Genomic DNA, 19,144 nt, shown 5'->3' with positions numbered 1-19,144 from the left:
TGCTGATGGTCCGCTCACTAACAGCTGTGTTTTGGCAGAGAGGAGACATGCTAATGTGAGCACCTGCGTCGGCAGCGCTCACTGTTTATCTGCAGAACAACATGTTTGTTTTGAAGCTATGCACCTGTGTGGGGCGAGGGAAGCCAACGCAAATCAATCTAAATCTTTTTTTTCCTCAACTGTGAATAATGTTGTTTTTGTAAGTTTGTGCTAGGGATGCCAGCGATTATTCGATTATTCGTTACAGTCTCCATAATCGAATATTATTTTTTTAAAATGATTTTATTTATATATGTTTTTATTATTATTATTTTTTTTCTGGCTTAGTTTCAACCAAAATATAGACTAATGCTAATAATGGTAATAGTATTAATAATTGTAAATTATTAATAATGAATAATTGATTATTATTCGCCAGGGCTGCCGAATAATCGATTTTGATCATGGTCAGTTTCTGGCAACCCTAGTTTGTGCAAGGTGGTGCTAATTTACAGAGGTATCCATTCTATAAAAAGAAGGAGGAATAATGGGGGCTGTGTGGTGGACACTGAGAAGACAGTTGCAGAGAGACTGACACCAAGCACAAGTTGCTGTCTTACTCTCGCAGAAATGCTTGAAAAGTATTTCTAAACAGCTGTTTTTCTTTCAACCTTAACCAGTCACAGACGCTCTGCATGAGTCTTCTTTAATAAGCTTACAATGCCAATTATTATATCCCGCTGAAGTGATTGAGGTGCTTTTGAACACTGCTACCTTAAGAAGAATATTGTTTTCATTTATATAAAGAAGTTGTAGTCATTCTGCTGATCTCTGTTACGAGCCAGGATAAGAAAAGTCTTCATTATCATGTTATAGCTCTGTAATATTCATATTTGAAAAGGTAGGGTGGGTAAGAATGAGAAACCAGCTCGAGTGGCTAGAATTTGAAAATACGCAGCCGAAAAAAATCTGCCCCTTCCTTACAGAGCCCCTCCTCCAACACACACGAACGCGCACATGACCAATGAGGACACGAGATAAGTTTGTGCACAGATGGAAGGCTGACAGGCAGGTAGGCCATCCAGTTACTTTAGGCGGGCCGGCTCAGATGATTGGTCTAGCTTTTTACAGCGCCACGGCTTCCACAGATGAAATTTTTTATGTTTTTATTGTCAAAGTACTTCAGATATTCATTGCTATCGGGACGTTAAGAGCATTCCTGTTGTTTCTGAAGTGAATTACCTACCCCACCTTTAATCTAATTTAAAAGTGTTATACCCACCCCCCCCCCCAAAGTTTTGTAAATATCCCTCCATGGGAAAGATTGGAAGGCTTTATTATCAAATGCACATTAAAGATCTGTGTTGTTTTAAGCTGTGTGTTACGACCCCCTCCACCCCATTAGGGGTCTCTGTCTTTGTGTTCTGCTTGCTGGCTCTTGTTTGTGTTTCAGGTGATCACCCTGATGAGCCACACCTGGGCCGTCTACATAAAAGGCCAACACCAACCCATACTGCCCTCTCACTCTTCTGTTGGACACGGCCGCGTCTTTGTTTCTGCACATTTTCACACACCCATACTAGGGCTGCTCAATGAATCGTATTTTAATCGCGATTACGATTATGGCTTGCAACGAAATAAAACGATAATCTTTTTATTATTACTTTTTTTTTTTATATAATTTTTTTGTTTTGATTTTTCAGTTGAATTATACTCAAAGTTCAGGGTAATCAGATGTTAAAAACATACTGTTCTGATTTTTTTTTTTTCAATAAATTGATGTTTTCAAAGTAAATGGATAATCGTTTTTTAATAATTGTGATATCAATTATTGACCCAAATAATCGAGATTATGATTTTTGCCATAATCGAGCAGCCCTAACCCAAACACGCAATCATTACTGATAACTGACTTCCACATTTATTAGGTTTCTTTGAAGTTTTTTGCGGTATTGTAAATAAATATGCTTTTGTTACACTTAACTTTCCTGGTCTCCCATCTTTGTTGCAGCCTATGAGCCAGGCCGTAACAAAGATGGGGGACCAGGGTCGTAACATGTGTGTCAGGATGAGTCCCGTGTCTTTTTATCTGCATCATGGTCTTCTTACCTTGGAGAAATATCCGACGAGGTGGCAGCCTTTGCTGTCGTTGTGGGTCAGGACGTAGAAGAGGAAGGGCTCCACGTCGTAGTACAGGGTCTTGTGGTCCAGGAACAACTTGGCCAGCAGACACAGGTTCTGACAGTAGATTGTGCTCACGTTCCCATCAACCTGGAAGGCAAGGCAAGTTTCTTTATATAGCACCTTTCAACACAAGGCAATTCAAAGTGCTTTACAAAAATGAAAGACATTAAGAAACATATTATAAAATGGCATTTAGAAACACTCATTTAAAACAAAGATAATAAAACATGAATAACAAAGGGACATGAATAAAAGAGTGATCATCAATTAAAAGCAGCGGCAGAAAGTGGAGAGAAAAACCCATCAACACAAAGCTTCCTAAATGTATGGGGGTAGATTTGTCTCAATATTATTTGTGTAAACAGAAAAATAATCCGTGTTTAAATGTAAATGTAAAACACCTTCCACTTACAAATATGTTCAAATCTTAAAAAGAAAAAAATGGCTAATGTAAAAGTAATTCCAAAAATAATTGTTTTTATCTTTGAATACTATAATGAATTTACAAATATACAAAAGCAACTTGTGAATATCCCTCTAACATTTACAACTTTTGATCTCAATTCTCCGTGGGTCGTCTTTTTACACAGAGTTTTGAGACAAACCTTCGCCGGTCGGAAGCTAAATCTGCTCGCGTCACTGTATTTTTCGGAAATAGATATACGGCCAATTAAGAGCACGAGTCCGTAGTCCGCGTTTCATTTGTGTTCAATTATTTTTCATATTTGAGAGTTTGCAAATATTTGTAATGCATTTGTAGAAGGGGTTTTACATTTACAAATGACACAATTACACACAATTATTTTTCTGTTCACACAAATAATATTGAGACAATTCTACCCCCATATAAATGAGTAGAAGAAACAGGGCTGTCCAGGAGTCCATCTTTAAGCTGCTGTGGACCAAAGTGAGGGAGAATGAAGTAGAAGCTAGTGTCAGGCAGTGAGCTCAGACGTGTCTCTGGAGACCCAGACGATAGAGAGGGAAACAAAGAGCCGTAAAGAGGAAGAGGAAGGAGGGAGGAAGGCTGGCAGGAAGCCAGGTACCCCTGCTCTCTCCTGCAGAGAAACAGGAGACACCTCAACTCTGAATTTAAACTGCCGCTGCACTACGAGAGCCGGAGGAAGAGCTTAACTGAAAATGTCTGATTATTAATTATTCTAATAACATCAGTGACTTTCCCTGGTGGCACTTTAGCTGGTAAGGATGTTCATGAAACACCATTAGGAAATGGACTAATAAACATACTTTATGTTGGAGTAAAGTATTGTCAATTATTAATATATGAAGGTGCGTATTAGCCCACAGTCTATTTCTAATGGATAGCCAAATCTACCAATTTTGAAAGTGTAGTGCATATGTAAGTGTAAGCATATTTTGATACTCTATTATAATATCCCCATTCAAATATCTTGGTTTAAGATTAAAGTGGCAGCATATTTTGATAGAATAATATGCCCTGTAAAATACTGCTCCCACACTTTTAATATTACACTAAAACCCACTCCATGTAAAACCTTCTGTAAAAATTAAGGCTATCAAACGATTAACATTTTTTAATCAGATTAATCACACCTTAAACATTTATTAATCAGATTAATCACCATTCGAACTATGTCCAAAATATGTCATTTCTTTATGTATATTGTTGTGGGAATGAAAAGATAAATGAAAGAAGGCGGATATATCCATTTAACATACAGTATGTATGTATGTTTATTATAACATTGTTCTGTGTGTCAAAATGAAAGACAGCCCACACACCTATCAATCATCAAACCGTGGGGTCTTATTTCATTCCGTGTTGATTTCTATCAACACGTAATGTTGTATCGATGTAAATAGAGATGTACTACAGCTAAAGTATTCTCCGTCGGGACTTCCTGCAACAACACCACGCCGTTATCTTGATTCTGATTGGCGAGAAGACATTATCAAAGATGTTCTATTGAGAAGACGATCACTACGTGACAAAAGTTTTTAAAACCGTTTCTAGTCATTGGTATTTCCAGACAAGTGGCTACTGAAATCAATCTTACTAACTGCTGTCTGTGTGATTTACTCCGCACGAGTTGGCGGACTTTATTTTGCTTACTTTAACATCACTTTTCATGGTGGGGCTAAGCCATTTCTTGGTATGGCTGTAGCCTACCCCAGCGCTGCCACTGGTGGGATGTATGGGGCTGGCCATTCTGCACATGCGTTAAATATTTTAACGCAATTAATTCAAAAATTGTATTACCGCCGTTAACGCGATAATTTTGACAGCATTAGTAAAAATATAAGCAAAGTATTAAAACGCAAATCTTGATGCACAGTGTCACGCAGCGTCCACACGGCGGCGTGCGTTGAAGCTTGCCGGTGGGCGTGTCTGAAACTCGACCAACAACCAATCACATGAATCTCCCGCCCCTGACACACAAGCACGCGGTTTGATTGGCTAGAGCTTGTACTGGCATATGATTTGATTGGCTGACGCTTTCGTCCAAGCTTCAAAAGTTGAACTTTTCTCATCTTTTGAAGCGAGCAAAGCGAAGCGACGGAACCACAATGCAGTTCGGCAAAGCGTGACGTCAACCCATTGAAAGTGAATGGGAAGAAGCATTGAAGCTTCAACGCACGCCGCCGTGTGGACGGGCCGTTACACTTAAATATGTGAACATGTATTTAGGTGGTTTTGGTGCTAAATGATACACTGACATACAGTTTGATAAAATATCATTTACTTTAATTAAATGTTCAGTTAAATATTAGAATCATTTAGATTAATCTGATAAATACTTGATAGTTTGATAGAAAATGTGTTGTTTGTGGCCGCCCTAACTTTGACCGGACTACATTGTTTAGTCTGAGGCAACAGCCAGGGCTAGAGTAAAAAACAAGGTGCAGTTAATGCAGAAGTGACTGCAGGTTACTGCGTTATCATCCTCCATCACTCTTGCACATTATTAGCACATGAGCAGCTAGCAGCTCCTCACCTCGTAAACAGAGACGTCCTCCTTCCTGTAGATCTCGTTGGCGGGGGGGTGGAACCAGCTGCACTTCTTCATGTGCTGGTAGAGGATGCTGCGGCTCTTCATGTAGCGCAGGCAGAACTCACACAGGTACAGCTTCGGTAGTCTGGACAGGGCAGAGGGAAGGGGAAGGAGTGAGTGACAGAAAAGTTGTAAAAAGCTGGAGCCGTCTTCACAATTGTTTTTTTTCAATAGCGACATTTGCAAACTCTGAATCCAGCTTCTCAGATTTGGATCTGCTGGTTTTCTTAAAACTATTTTATAACAACATTTGCTATTTGTTGCCAGTTTACAGGACAAGGGATTCATTTAATTGAATACAAAATTGGCAGATTATCCAAAATAAAAGTTGTTAAAACTTATCACAGCTGTTGTTTTGAAAGTAGCAAATAACATTGTATGGTTTATTATAAATATGTTTGCACCTAAAAGTGTCGGTAAGATTTTTATTTACTCCTCTTTGAAATAAAAATAAAGAAATGGCTGCACATTTGGTAACAGAGTAAGTCTAATTACATTTTTAAATGAAACACCTCCTCTGCTCTAATGGAGCTTTATCACACTGCTGCTGATGGCTCCGCCTACGAGGCCTGAGGTTCATTATGTCTCTGTGTTTCATTACCTGCTGTACTCCTGGGGGTAGGGGGACGAATACCACGTCTGGATTTCAAACTTTCCAAATTCGATGACTGACGGACATCGCATCTGAGGGTCTGGTGGCCCCGTCACCCCCACTTTCTGTTTGGGGGAAGGAAGAAAGGGGGAAAAGGAAAAGGTCAGGTCCAGGTTTTAACCGGAGTGATTGGCAGATTAAAATGAAAGGGCCTCCTGGTTAAGTAGGAGCTTGGGTATCCAATCCAATCAAACTGTATTCATATAGCACATTTAAAAACAACATAAATACATTTAGACAAAACCGATAATACAAAAATAAACTAATGTAAAAGCACGAGACAATAAAGCCATAGTTATAGCCGGCACAGACTGAAAACCCTGATACATGATGTAAACACACTTTAAAACACAACAAAATACAAAATACAAAACCCAGATTTAGAAAACACAGATCTGAAATCATCAGTGAAGCGGTGTTTATAATTATGTGAGGTAGAAGCATGCACTGAGGTGCTTCTGCTCCATGTGTTATTGGGTGCAGTTCTCTCTGGAACACCAGAGGGCGCACCCCCTACTCATTTGGAGGGAAATCAAGAATAAACAGTATTATCAGCAAAACACCAGGGAGCAACTGCAACTCTAAAATGAAAAGGAAGAATTGTTGAAAAGTGTAAACTTATACAAAACAATAATGGTCGTACTTTTTGGGACGCTCCCTAACGAAGATCTAAATATTAATTTGAGTAAGCTATTTGAAACAACAAATGCATCATCACTAAAGGAAGGTTGAAAGGTTAAAAATCTTGAAATATATATATATATATATATCTTTATATGTAGATTACCAAGATCTCCTGTTGTCAAAGTATTTCAAACATCTTTCTGAAATCATTATTTTCCTTTATAATGTGAGTTATTTGCAGCCATCATGTCTGTAAAGCCCTTAGTCTTGTTACAAAATATTCTTAAGTTTGCCTAAACTCGTAGAAAATGTGTGCAAATCGTTTTTGTGCGGCTTGCACACGCTCAAACCTGAGCCACTGCACTGAGCATTCGAGTTCATACAATGAATTAGTTAACTCAGTAGAGAAAAGCCACTTGCTATGACTTGATGACATGTGACTTGATGACATGTGACTTGTCTTATATACTCAATACTGTGGACAATCCCCACAGGAGACATTTGGGGTGAAGTGTCTCAGGGACACAACGACATGCTGACTGCAGTGGGGTTTGAACCTGTGACCCCCGGATCCGAACACATATGCACAACCCACTGCGCCACACGCCTTGATGACACTCAGAGAGAGCGGCTACCTGCTAGCGATGGAGCTTTAAGTGGAGCTGAGAGATTCACGAGAGCAGTTTGGAAGTCCCTTCCTGTTTATGATGATTGTGTTCTTCACTCCAAAGCAACTCAACCCGGATACTCACATCTGTCCTTTTCACACATCATTAACGTTTACTGCTCCGCCTGCATGCAACACTTAAACACCGGTGTGAACATTTCAGTTGGATAGTGTTTTGATATGACTCCTGTGACGCTGGAAAAACAGCCGGTCAATCTGCTGCCGCTCGAGGAACGTTAATGTAATCTACATCTCCTCTCTGTGACTGCTCTGGCTCTGTTACTCTGTCTTTAGTCTGCTCCATATCATCTCCATCATTACATTACACGTCACTTGTTAGACGCTTTTATCCAAAGTGACTTACATACTCAGCATCGTGGACAATCCCCACAGGAGCAATTTGGGGTGAAGTGTCTCAGGGACACAACAACATGCTGACTGCAGTGGGGTTTGAACCTGTGCTCCCCTGATTCCAACACCAACGCACAACCCACTGCGCCACACGCCTCCGACAGAGGATGTACTCTGACATCAACATCAAGTGTCTGTGCTAAACCAAGACAAGGCAAAGGCTAAGGCTGATCATTTAATCCAATTTCACGTGGAAATTAAAACGTTTGGCTGAAAATAATGGTGGCGATTTTTGTTTCACAATCACCCTCTCTGCTCAGTCGATTACTGTAATATCTAAAACAAGTCAAATAAATGAATCATATGTCCACAGTGTGTGAGTAAATATTCAATTGAATCTCGATTATGATTAGTATGTTTAGACTGAGCCTTGCTCTTTCACACACGAGAGTATCACAGGCAGAACGTGGAACTCAAGCAAATTTCCAATATAACCAAATCACTTTATTCCTCTTGTAGTAATGTTGTGGTCCGTCAATCACCCCTAATTATTTGCATGTATTGAACCCCCACCTTTAGCGGTGGATCACACATGGTGGTGGAGCTTCTGATATCATGTTAAATCTGTCAGACGATCTATGGCAAATGAATGTTTTAATAAAATACAATGGTCTCACAGCTCATTGACTTTTCCACCCACAAAGTGCCTTCATCCCACAGAGCTCGTCTAACCTGAACCTTTTAACACCTGGCTGTTGTTGACTCGGACCAAGTTCCTATTAGGCGCATTCACACCGCAGTACTTTTCCCACAAAGGTTCATGAGAACTTAGTTCATCAGAACTCTTTAGTTCTGATGAACTAAGTACAGATCGCGTTCACACCGGAATAAGTCCCTGGGGGTGGATTAGGCAAATGAAGCCGCTGACGTCACTTCTTCTTCTTCTGCTTTGGGTTTACTGGCAGGCCGCAAACAACTTCACGGCGTATACTGCCGCCCAAAATCCCCGGCCGGAAGTCCCCGGTTGTTGGGGACTGGCTTCAGTAGAAGCTGCTGGGACTCCCAGCAGCTTCTACTGAAGCCTTCCGAGTAAATCGCCAGAACGCCGACACCTCCTCATCTCCCCCTTCCCATGTTTTATTTTGTGTTGCCATAAGTTAGTCTCTCTGCGTTTCTGCGCTGGGCTAATGCTAATGCTAATAATGCTAATAAAATGGTGGCTTCACAACACTTTTTTTGAGTTTTACGGGGCGTGGTTTGCAATCCGCCCAGCCAATCAGAAATATAGCTCTTTTCTCACAAGAGAGCCGCACGAAAGTCCCTGCTCTCTAGCAGGGACGGAAAAGGGGGTAAAAAGGTTCACATGAACTAATTTTAGTTCCGGCTCTTTTTGGTGTGAACGCGACATTTCGGAACTATATCGGAACTAAAGTGGGAAAAGTACTCCGGTGTGAACGCGGCTATTGACTTTCAGTTCCTCCGATGCACTCAGGGGGTTTAAAGTCGAGTTGCCAGCCCATAGAGCCCTATTGTGAACCCGCAAATGTTGAGTTAATACATTTTATGTTAGAAATGTATAGTACGGTTCCCCAGCACATAGAAACGGCCGGATGCCAACTTGCATATATTGGGCTATTTACACGATTAGCATTAATTACCGATATAGCCCTGTGCACCGAGAGTTCAAATATGGACGCTTCCTGGATCAAACAGCCATTTTTGATCCTGAAAATGGCAGAAATGTATTTAGCATCCTCGATAACCCCCATAACAGATTCAAAATTATCCATATTCAATTAAGTCAGACTGAAGCTCTCCTAAAGTATAAATACACGCTAAAGGGTCATTGGAAATGTTTGTTTTTCATGTATTGTGCCTGTATATTTGTCTATGTTTTTTGTTACACACGGCGCTGCTGTGATGCAAGCCAAATTTCAGACTTGATCTGACCATTAAAGTATTATCGTATCGGCTATAATGCCATCCATTTCAATTAACGCAACTAATAAGCGCTTTCACACCAAGTACTTTTCCCAGGAAAAGTCCCCGGAACTTTTATTTCCCCGGGACCATCTAGTAAATCGCGTTCACACCGGAATAAGTCCCTGAGGGAGGATTTCGCAAATGAAGCCGCTGAAGTCACTTCTTCTTCTGCTGCTTTGGGTTTACTGGCAGGCCGCAAACAACATCACGGCGTATACTTCCACCCGAAGTCCGGGAGCCCCCCGGACTTCGGGACTTCGGGTGGCAGTAATTCGCCATAAAACCTGTACTGTGTGTACTCAACATTTCCGGGTTCACAATGCTTGCAACTACGCTATAACATAATAATGACATCTATAATATCACGTCTTATGAACCCAGCATGGATCAGTCAGAGACATTTAATATTCTGCGTCTGTACCTGCAGTGCGAGCTCCTGGATGTGTCTGAACAGTTCAATGTCTTTTTCCGTGAGGTTCTCGTGGCCGGGGAGTTTCTCATCCTCGTCCCGCCAGTCGCTGCCGTCCTGATTGTCTACAGGGATCAAACACAGAGTCAACATTGGTGCTTATCTAGTGAGAAGTTTGAGAGGCAGAGTGCTAAAATGTGTGACTTTGACTGGTTGTTGGCTGTTGGAACATTTACACAACAGCTTTCCCTGAGATTAACCCTAATATTTTCATTCTAAAATCGGGGGGACTTTGCTAATTTATCAAAGGCAAGACCATCAGACAGATTTGTTTTTTTTTGATATCATAAAGTTTGCCCTCCTGCAGTTAATAGGGTTGTACCAAGTGTATTTCTTTTCATTTGATTCTTCTTTTGAGGTTTTGAGAGAAGTTTTTAAATCTCTGTTGCCATATCTTATGAAGCCATTAACCTAAGAAAATTAAAGTGTATTGCTCAAAATATAAATGTTATTTTATATAGCACATTACAAGTAAAATAAATCATAGATAGCAAATTTTTTGACTTTTAACCACGTAGGCACATTTAATGTATATTCACATTTTGTCGTGGTTGATGTGGCTTTTCACTCATATATAGGCTACAGTAGTTTTGAGTCATCACTTGCATTCACACAGGTTTATAAACCTGCTGAATCACAGAGAGAGGGGCCAGAGAAACAGGAAGGGAATGTTCCTGATGCTCTGTTCCACGCTGCTCTCCTCAAAGCTCAGCGGAGAGAGAACTGAAGGTGGCCACTTTATCTTACCAAGCTATTTATTTCGATGCATAGGCAACAATTTTCACAGGCAGAAAATGACAAAACAATTGTGCACCATTACTACCCTCGACCTACAATCAGGGGTGGCCGTCTGTTAGGAAAGCAGCTAGCTGACAACCTCTCATAGAGAAATATTGCATGAAAATGCAGTTTTTTGTGTGTGTCATGATTCGGATGGCTCATTATACTTTTAACAATTTATGTCGTGGAAGTTTTTAAGATTTAAAATCTATAGCCAGTTTCATAGTCTCAGGGTTAGGTTGTAATTTTGTTAGTATACTATTGCAACATTCTTTTTACAGTGTGTTTGTTTATGAATGCCATGTCAAGCACAAAACCTTTATTAATGCAATTTTTGGTCAGTTAAAGGTAGGGTAGGTAAGAATGGAGAAACCAGCTCGAGTGCGCTAGAATTTGAAAATATGCAGCCGAAAAAAATCTGCCCCTTCCTTCAGACTTCCTCACAGAGCCCCTCCTCCAACACACACGAACGCGCACATGAACAATGAGGGCACGAGATAAGTTTGTGCACAGATGGAAGGCTGACAGGCAGGTAGGCCACCCAGTTATTTTAGCCGGGCCGGCTCAGATGATTGGTCGTGCTTTTTACAGATCTACGGCTTCCACAGATTGTATTTTTGTATGTATTTATTGTCAAAGCATTTATTAATGTATTCATTGCTATCGGGATGTTAAGAGCATTCCATGGAATATAACAAAAAAAACCTACCCCACCTTTAACGTGATTATATACATATTATATTAAAGGTGGGGTAAGTAAGTTTCAGAAACCGGCTCGAGATACACTTTTTGTTATATTCCATGGAATGCTCTTAACATCCCGATAGCAATGAATATCTGAAGTGCTTTGACAAAAAATCCATTATTGCCGCCCTGTCTGTCAGCCTTCCATCTCGTGCACGCACAAATGTATCTCATACCCTCATTGGGCGTGCCCTCATTGGGCGTGCCGTCATTGGGCGTGCCGTCATTGGGCGTGCCGTCATTGGGCGTGCATTGTAGCAGTACCGGTACTTCAATGACTCGCCAGCCACAGGCGGCCACGTTTCACCATGGCAGAGTTAGGTTCAACATCGTCTACTGGTCGCAAAAGAAAAAATGTAACGGAGCAAATTAAGAACAAAAAGAAAGTGGAAACTAGGAGAAGTCAAACCAGAGTCAATATCGGAGTTGCTTTGGCTGTGTAGTATTGCTAACCTAGATGTGTTTAGCTTTGCCTGATATGTAACGTTACTGCAGCCTGCTCTCGCGGAGGAGGTGCTCTGTAAGGAAGTCTGAAGGAAGGGGCGGATTCTTTTTGGCTGTGTACTTTCAAATTTTAGTGCATTCGAGCCGGTTTCTGAAACTTACCTGCCCCACCTTTAAGTAATTTAATGAAAACATCTAGAGAAAAATTGTATTCTTTTTTTGTCAAAAAATACACAAAAAATGAACAACATCTTGCATAAAACACAGATTTGTATTGGCAGACTGCAAGTCATCGTGCAGTGGCAGTAAAATGTGTTTTTAGCAGACATGGCCACCAGTTCTCACCTCCTCGATCGTCTCCTTCTCCTTTACGACACGCTTTCTTCCGGATGCGGCACTGCTGTGAATAATCCACCACTTCCTGCCGTGCCTTGCGGCCCTCGGGCGAAGGGGTGAAGAACTTCGTGAGGGCGTCGATGAGGCCTTTGGTCTTGTTGTTGAACCGCAGGCTGCCCTGAGACATGTCGTCGTCGTCCCGCATCGAGAACAGCAGCCGGTCGTCTCCGGGGTAACCTTCGCAGGACGAGCTGGAGGACGAGTTCGCCGAGGCCGAGCGCTTCCTCCGGCCGCGCCCGCCGAGCTTCTTAAAGGGCCGGCCCGGTCTGACGAGGAGAGAGAGGGGAAAGTTAGAGACTGAGTCAGAAACTCAGTTTAAAAAATTGCCCCTCAACAATTTCACATGTTCATTTAAAGTGCACCTATCATGCTAATTTTAGGCAATAGCATAGGTCTCAGATATATACAAATATATAAAAAACATGTCTATGAAGTGTTTTGCTCAAAATACCAAACAGATCACCCATATCCCTCTATTTCACTTCCTGTTTCAAAAGTGCTGATTTGGGTATAAAGCGCTCATGCAGGACCCGGCAGCTACTGTCTAAACTAAATACTGCCGTGATGAAACGCCATATCATGGATTATCAAGGATTATCTCTGAAACAGTATGGAGCTCAAAGGCTTTCTCTCTTGCCGGTTATACCACAAGGTGAGTTCCTTTTTACTTCCTGCTTCTTCACACACATGCTCTCCAGTACAGGTTAGCTCTGAGTGATAGCGATGCTAATGTAAACACCGACCATATTACGTCCAAAACAGTCGGGCATTGTTTCTGATAGCAACGTTTCTGATAGGGCCGTGGACATAAAGCCCGCCTACATTTCAGATATTACGTCATATCGGACGCAAATCTGGATCAGCTCCGTTGTAGCCCCGTTTTTAGAGATTTGGGTACGGAGGAAAAGAAAGAGGGTTTTATTTTCTGACGCTGTGTGAGTTCCCTGACACACACATATTTATGTATAAAAGACGTCAAAAACTGCATTTTGCATGATAGGTCCCCTTTAACTAGATTTAAATAAAATGTGTAATTATTTTTTTGATGGGAGTAGTTTACGTTTGAATATGTGTGATGCTGCAAAAAAAGAACAACATATCTCATCAAAATGTAATAAATGACATGACATTTTGAGGGGGATTCTGAGACACTTGGCTAGGCCACGTTGCTGTTGCCCCCCCCCCCCTCTCTGAAACAGACTCAGCAGACATTGAAGAAGACGTCGTTTCTCTACCTGTTCTTGGGCCGGCCCAGCGGTGCGTTGTAGCGCCGTTTGATTTGTGCTGCCTTTTCATGTAACAGCCTCTTTCCCTTTTTCCTGGGTTGGCAGATTTGACAAATCCACATGCCTGAGAGAGAAAGAGTCACAGCACAGGTTTATAAACCCCGAGGTGGATTTAGAGCAGACACCGACATGCTTAGGGACGTTTCAAACACATTAGCACTTAACGGTGAAGCATTAGGGGCTTCCTGAGATCTCAAGACATTACGGTCAGACTCAGGGGCGGCTGCATCGAGGTGAACACTTAAAGGAGTCTTGTTTTTGTTTACCTTTGGGCATCCGCGTGAGGGGAGGATCGCAGCACTCCATGTGGAAGCCCCGGTCACAGGAGTCGCAGAACAACATGTTGTCCTGCACAGCGAACACACACAAAGTACTGAGTATTAGCAAGTTCAGACTAAATTAGCTAAAACAATATGATAATAGGTCAAAGTGTGAGTCCTTATAAAGTCATTCAGAGTGCAGGAGAGCTCTCTGGAACCAACTGGCCGTTCTTAAACTCAGACATTACATTTTCTCTCACTCTCTCTTCTTGAGCCTACTTTTTTAATGATTGTCATTAGCATATTGGTACAACTTATTGATAGGTACTATTTTCTTTCACGCATTTAAACTTTCCTGTTTTTTCATTCATATAGAAATATATTGCTCTGTCAGGTCGATAAACGAACACTGCTTATATTAAATACGTGTCCAATTAGATGTATTTAATTTTTGTTTGAGGATACATTATGTGAAGCATGATCAAAGCTCCTTTAATTAGCTGACTAGAATTCCACATATTTATGCACAAGAATGCATCAAAATACTTGCAATGTAATGTGCCATTTCAAGTTAGACAGATCTTTCAACATATCCTTCAGGGTTGGTTCAAGCGTCTTCCTTGTTTCCCTTTTATTCTCCATCTTTAAAGACCAGTTTCTCATCGTGCATCTTGACAGCGTGTTGAACATTTTGTCTCGCCGTCAAACCTCCCTACGAGCATTTGAATAACAATGACTCCTCACTCGACAGGTAAGGAGAAGAGAGTGAAATGCTGACTAAAATAGCTCAATCCCAGCGACCACAGACATGTCTATCAGCATCTCAGTGTGGCACTTAAGCAGAAGAGATGCTCTCAGCTGCTGTTCGGCCGCATTTCCACTCACCGCATTCTTGCCTTGATCCTGACAGCTGCTGCAAGTCTTGCATTCGATGCACTGCCACCACAGAGCCTTGACTCTCGCTGTGAGCTCTGGGGAGAACTTGAGACAGGACGGGTGGCCTGCAGGTAGATAGATAGACACACACGCACAAACAAGTGAGACCTTTTTTATTTTGTGCTGCTGACTGACAGCCGTGACCCACTTGCATCATTGTAGCTGTAAAAAAAAACAGCTCCTTTTGGAATTGAAAGCCCTCCCTACATCAAGGCCGGCTGCAAAGAGAGTGTTCAAACATAAAAGACAATCTGTCAGAGATGAGCTCTCGCTGTTTTGAAGAGCAGCAAACAAGATGGTCTTGTGCGGGACAGAAACCCGCTGAGGGAAAAACTCGATCTCTCCTCTGCGTTCACTCGGCAGCAGGAACACCGTAATTATATCCAAATCTCTGTGAAAACAAAGACCGCTGCCAGAGTCTGTCTATTACTGTGTTCATCTCTTTCAAAAAATGGCAGGAGAATAAAAGAAAAATAACCCAAATAAAATAGTTGGGTGCAGCCGCCAAAGATTATACTTAATGGTTACAGAATGTCTGCTTAGCATTGTGCTGGTATTTGCTTTTGAACTGGAAATAGCTATTTAGAAATAAGCAGAAAAACTAATGTTTTCTGTCAGTTTTTTTGCTTGGTTCCTAAGTGTCCTTGTTTTCAAATCCTATTCACTCAGCCTCGTTCTGTTTTAGGCTTTAGTTGACTTAGAAATCTGGGCATTTATGTATGTCATAGAAATGAAAACAGCTTTAATCCGCAGATACCTTACATTTCACACTTAATTCGATGTGGTATAAAAAATATAACTTCTTCCTCCCGGGCCTTGCTGTGTGGGAAACATCTGTAATAGTGTGTTTTATATCCACAGAAATAGCAAGGGACTGGCAAAATGTATTTTTCATTTAGTCTTTCCATCAACATAATAGCATGATGATATCCTCACTAGAAGGTCTATTGTTACTGAAAAGGATTAATAATAACTAATATTTTATTCATAGCTTTTGTGAACTCAATTATCACTGTTGGAGACTTTTTTAAACTGCATGCAGGCAGGGCTGATTATATATTCAGTGAAAAGACTCAGATGTTGGATATTCTAATATGGCATAAGTTTAGTCTTTCATTGATATTAAAGGTTGCATAATATTAAAGTGGTGTATTTCTCTATTAGTGTTCTGTCCTTTTCCTTTGCCCATGAAGTCATTATATCCACATGAAGCCGGTGAAGACAGTTGACATTAAAACCTCATTGTGGAAATATTTTTGTAACAAGCACAATTAACTTTAGACCAAATATCTACATTTCAATATTGACATTTTATTCTATCTATTTTGATTAAAGGTGGGGTAGGTCATTTTGTAGAAACCAGCTCGAGTGCGCTAGAATTTTTAAATACACAGCCAGAAAAAATCTGCCACTTCCTCACAGAGCCCCTCCTCCAACACACACGAACGCGCACATGACCAATGAGGGCACGAGATACATTTGTGCACAGATGGAAGGCTGACAGGCAGGTAGGCCATCCAGTCATTTTAGCCGGGCCGGCTCAGATGATTGGTCGTGCTTTTTACAGCGCCACGGCTTCCACAGATGAAATGTTTGTATGTATTTATTGTCAAAGCACTTCAGATATTCATTGCTATCGGGATGTTAAGAGCATTCCATGGAATATAACAAAAAGTGTATCTCGAGCCGGTTTCTCAAACGTACCTACCCCACCTTTAAGCCTTACATGCAAGTTAGAACATGTTGAGGGTATATGCATGAATCCTGAAGTCAGATGTAATCCCTTTCAAGACCTTTTTTAAGACCCTTCCCATACATTTTAAGACCTCATCGCCACTTTGAGTTCTAACCGGTTACCTTGGCGACACACTTTACCTCACATTGACTATATACAGTATTGATTGTCCTTCCTCCTTATCTTCCAACCATTTGGACGCAAACTTGCATTTCCCCATAACGATGTTGTTTAACAACCGGCGTAAATGGACCTTCGCGCGCTATCAAGCAGAGAGCGTGCGATGTCCTGTTCAGATGACGTCAAATCCAACGGGATGCCATAAATAAACTACACAGAATCACACTACACACCTACGCAATGATTATATTCAGGCAGACTGTAGAATACAACCTCTTTGGACCATTTATATACTTATTGAAAACAAGCTACATAATGTAACACCTTGGAAAATGCCTGTAACAGAGGTGATCTTTGGGGCCATAGGCCTCCGTTACGGATTGGGTAGCTTTGTTGGTGGCGAAATGTGTGTAGTGTGTGCATCTGTCTGTGTTTTAGTTTGTCTGTCTCTGTTTGCTGGCTTTATGTTAAAAGTGTTCCCCTTTCCCCATGTCTGTGGCTGCTGATTGTGTGCACCTGGGGCCCTGTGTTGTCTCCTCCCCCCCCCCACCTGTGTCTAATTGGTTGATTAGGGTGTGTGTGTATTTAGGCTCTGTTTCCCTGTCTGTTAGGAGGCAGGGAGTGTGTGTGAGATCCTGGTGGCTGCAGGCTGTGCTCACGTGAACAGCAGCAGCAGGATTGAGGCGGTGTGTAATGTGTTCATGCTTTAATAAATGCCCACACCGGGTTATATTTGGGAAGTCTGCCTCTGCCTCCTTGCTTGGTCGGGCCGCTCAATTGTCAGCTTCACAATGCCGTTTAATACTTTTTAATAGCCTTCATATTCACTAAATTGATTGATCAACTTTTAATACTTTTTAAGACCCCGCGGACACCCTGTGAATGCTAGTGAAAAAAGGCTTATACATTTCCATCACCACAAGCCAAAATGTAAACTGTTAAAATGTAAACATTGATAAGCCACTTGACTGGTGGACAAATAAAAGTTCATTTTGGATCAGCTGGTTGCATCCTCTTCTCCGGTGGTTGTTTTAATCACAAAACACGAGAAGTGTAACGCCCAAAGCTAGAGAAATACACCCCCCAGACGGAGCTATGGCCTCGTGTCGCACTGTTCTCAGATCAGCACTCACCACTGTTGCCACAGTCGGCGCAGGAGATGAGCTCCTCCGGCCTCTTGTCGCGGTTCTGCTCCTTGGTCCCTAAACAGAAGCTGCAGATGGGGATGGGCTCGGCCACCGGCTGGCAGGGAGAGAGAAGGGGTGAGGGGGTGGGGGGAGAGAGGAGAGACTGTCAGTCAACTTCACAGCTTAATGTGTGCAAATGAGACAACAGAGCGGCCTTGTGTGTCCTGCCACGGTGAATGACTGCTGCTGTGTGTATTAACAGCGCATTAGAAACTACAACGACACCACAGAGCAGTGCATGTGTGAACGGAGGCTGTGGGATAATGAAGAGTGTGAGAGCTGCACTGTTAGGAGTGAGCTTGTATCATTTATGTGTTAGCGGCTGCCATTAGTGTGTCACAAGTCCCTGCTGACTCCTGAGCTGCATCTCGCTTCCTCTGCTTGAGGAGTTCCAGCGTCCTAATTCAGCATTTATTCTGAAACATGTCATCAGACATTCACTTCTGGCGCGGCTTAAATCTTTTAGTGCGTCCCGGAAACCATGTCAGCAGGTGAGTACTGAAACGCAGGACAAACACATCGTCTGATCTGCACTCCAGCACAAAATGCAAGATGGGTTTTTGTCAGAGAAAAAAAATAAGGCAGCAAAACGCTTTACATGTCGTCCAACATCAAATAGGACTTGTGTGTCCAATAAAGCTGAAAAATCACGTCCCTGAAGCACTGCAGGTGCACTTCACAGGAACAACTACAAGAGGGGGGGGGGATGAAACTTTGTGAAGCCTGGAAGCCCTGAGGGGAAGAGGCTTACTGCTGCCATGGAGTATACTACTAATACAAGCTGTTTTTTCACTTCTCTACCACCATAGAGAGCTAGACAGCTTTTTAGTCACTCATCTGAGAATGTTCCTGGTTATCCTGATCATTAATAATCACTAGGATTCATTTTTTAAAGAATAATAAAATCCCATATCCCATAAATTGGATGACCATTTTAGTTTTCACTTCATATAGCATTGTAAATTGCATGAAATGATGAGTTGTTTTGTTTTATGTATGTTTAAGTATGTTTTGTGTGTGTGAGGACCCCAGGAAGAATAGCCAATCAGGGGTCATACACTTTTTCACCAAGGATTTTCAATGACTTCTCCAGGACCTTTACCTAATTTTCCATGACCAAAAAACATTACTCTTTCTCAGCGGTGCCACTGAAAATGGTTTATTTTAACATGGAACAGGAAAATAATGTCTGCATATGAAACATGTCGTGCCGATCTAAAACAAATCAAATAGTAGGCTTACTAGCTTCTACACGCTAAAGCAATCTCTCACCAGCAAAACACCTCGTCAGTTAAATGCCATTTTACGTTTC

At 41.6% G+C, this 19,144-nt stretch overlaps 1 protein-coding gene across 5 annotated transcripts in view; it reads right to left on the bottom strand.

Annotated features, from left to right (window-relative positions):
* The window catches only part of kat6a (K(lysine) acetyltransferase 6A), a 51,344-nt gene that overhangs the window by 10,914 nt on the left and 21,286 nt on the right, over window positions 1-19,144 (bottom strand). For 4 of the 5 annotated variants that reach the window (XM_079686358.1, XM_079686357.1, XM_079686359.1 and 1 more), the window contains 9 exons: window positions 17,779-17,887; window positions 14,740-14,855; window positions 13,861-13,942; window positions 13,544-13,658; window positions 12,258-12,574; window positions 9,897-10,009; window positions 5,800-5,915; window positions 5,142-5,283; window positions 2,089-2,250 (listed from right to left, as the gene is read on the bottom strand). In XM_079686358.1, the coding sequence (XP_079542484.1) occupies window positions 2,089-2,250; window positions 5,142-5,283; window positions 5,800-5,915; window positions 9,897-10,009; window positions 12,258-12,574; window positions 13,544-13,658; window positions 13,861-13,942; window positions 14,740-14,855; window positions 17,779-17,887 (1,272 nt within the window). The remainder of the gene's footprint in view (window positions 1-2,088; window positions 2,251-5,141; window positions 5,284-5,799; window positions 5,916-9,896; window positions 10,010-12,257; window positions 12,575-13,543; window positions 13,659-13,860; window positions 13,943-14,739; window positions 14,856-17,778; window positions 17,888-19,144) is intronic. The other variant, XM_079686361.1, reaches the window with a different exon arrangement.

Source organism: Notothenia rossii (genome assembly GCF_949606895.1).
Source record: "Notothenia rossii genome assembly, chromosome: 6".
Taxonomy (NCBI): Eukaryota; Metazoa; Chordata; class Actinopteri; order Perciformes; family Nototheniidae; genus Notothenia; species Notothenia rossii.
The sequence above is the reverse complement of the archived record's forward strand: the minus strand, read 5'-3'. Positions and strand labels throughout refer to the sequence as shown.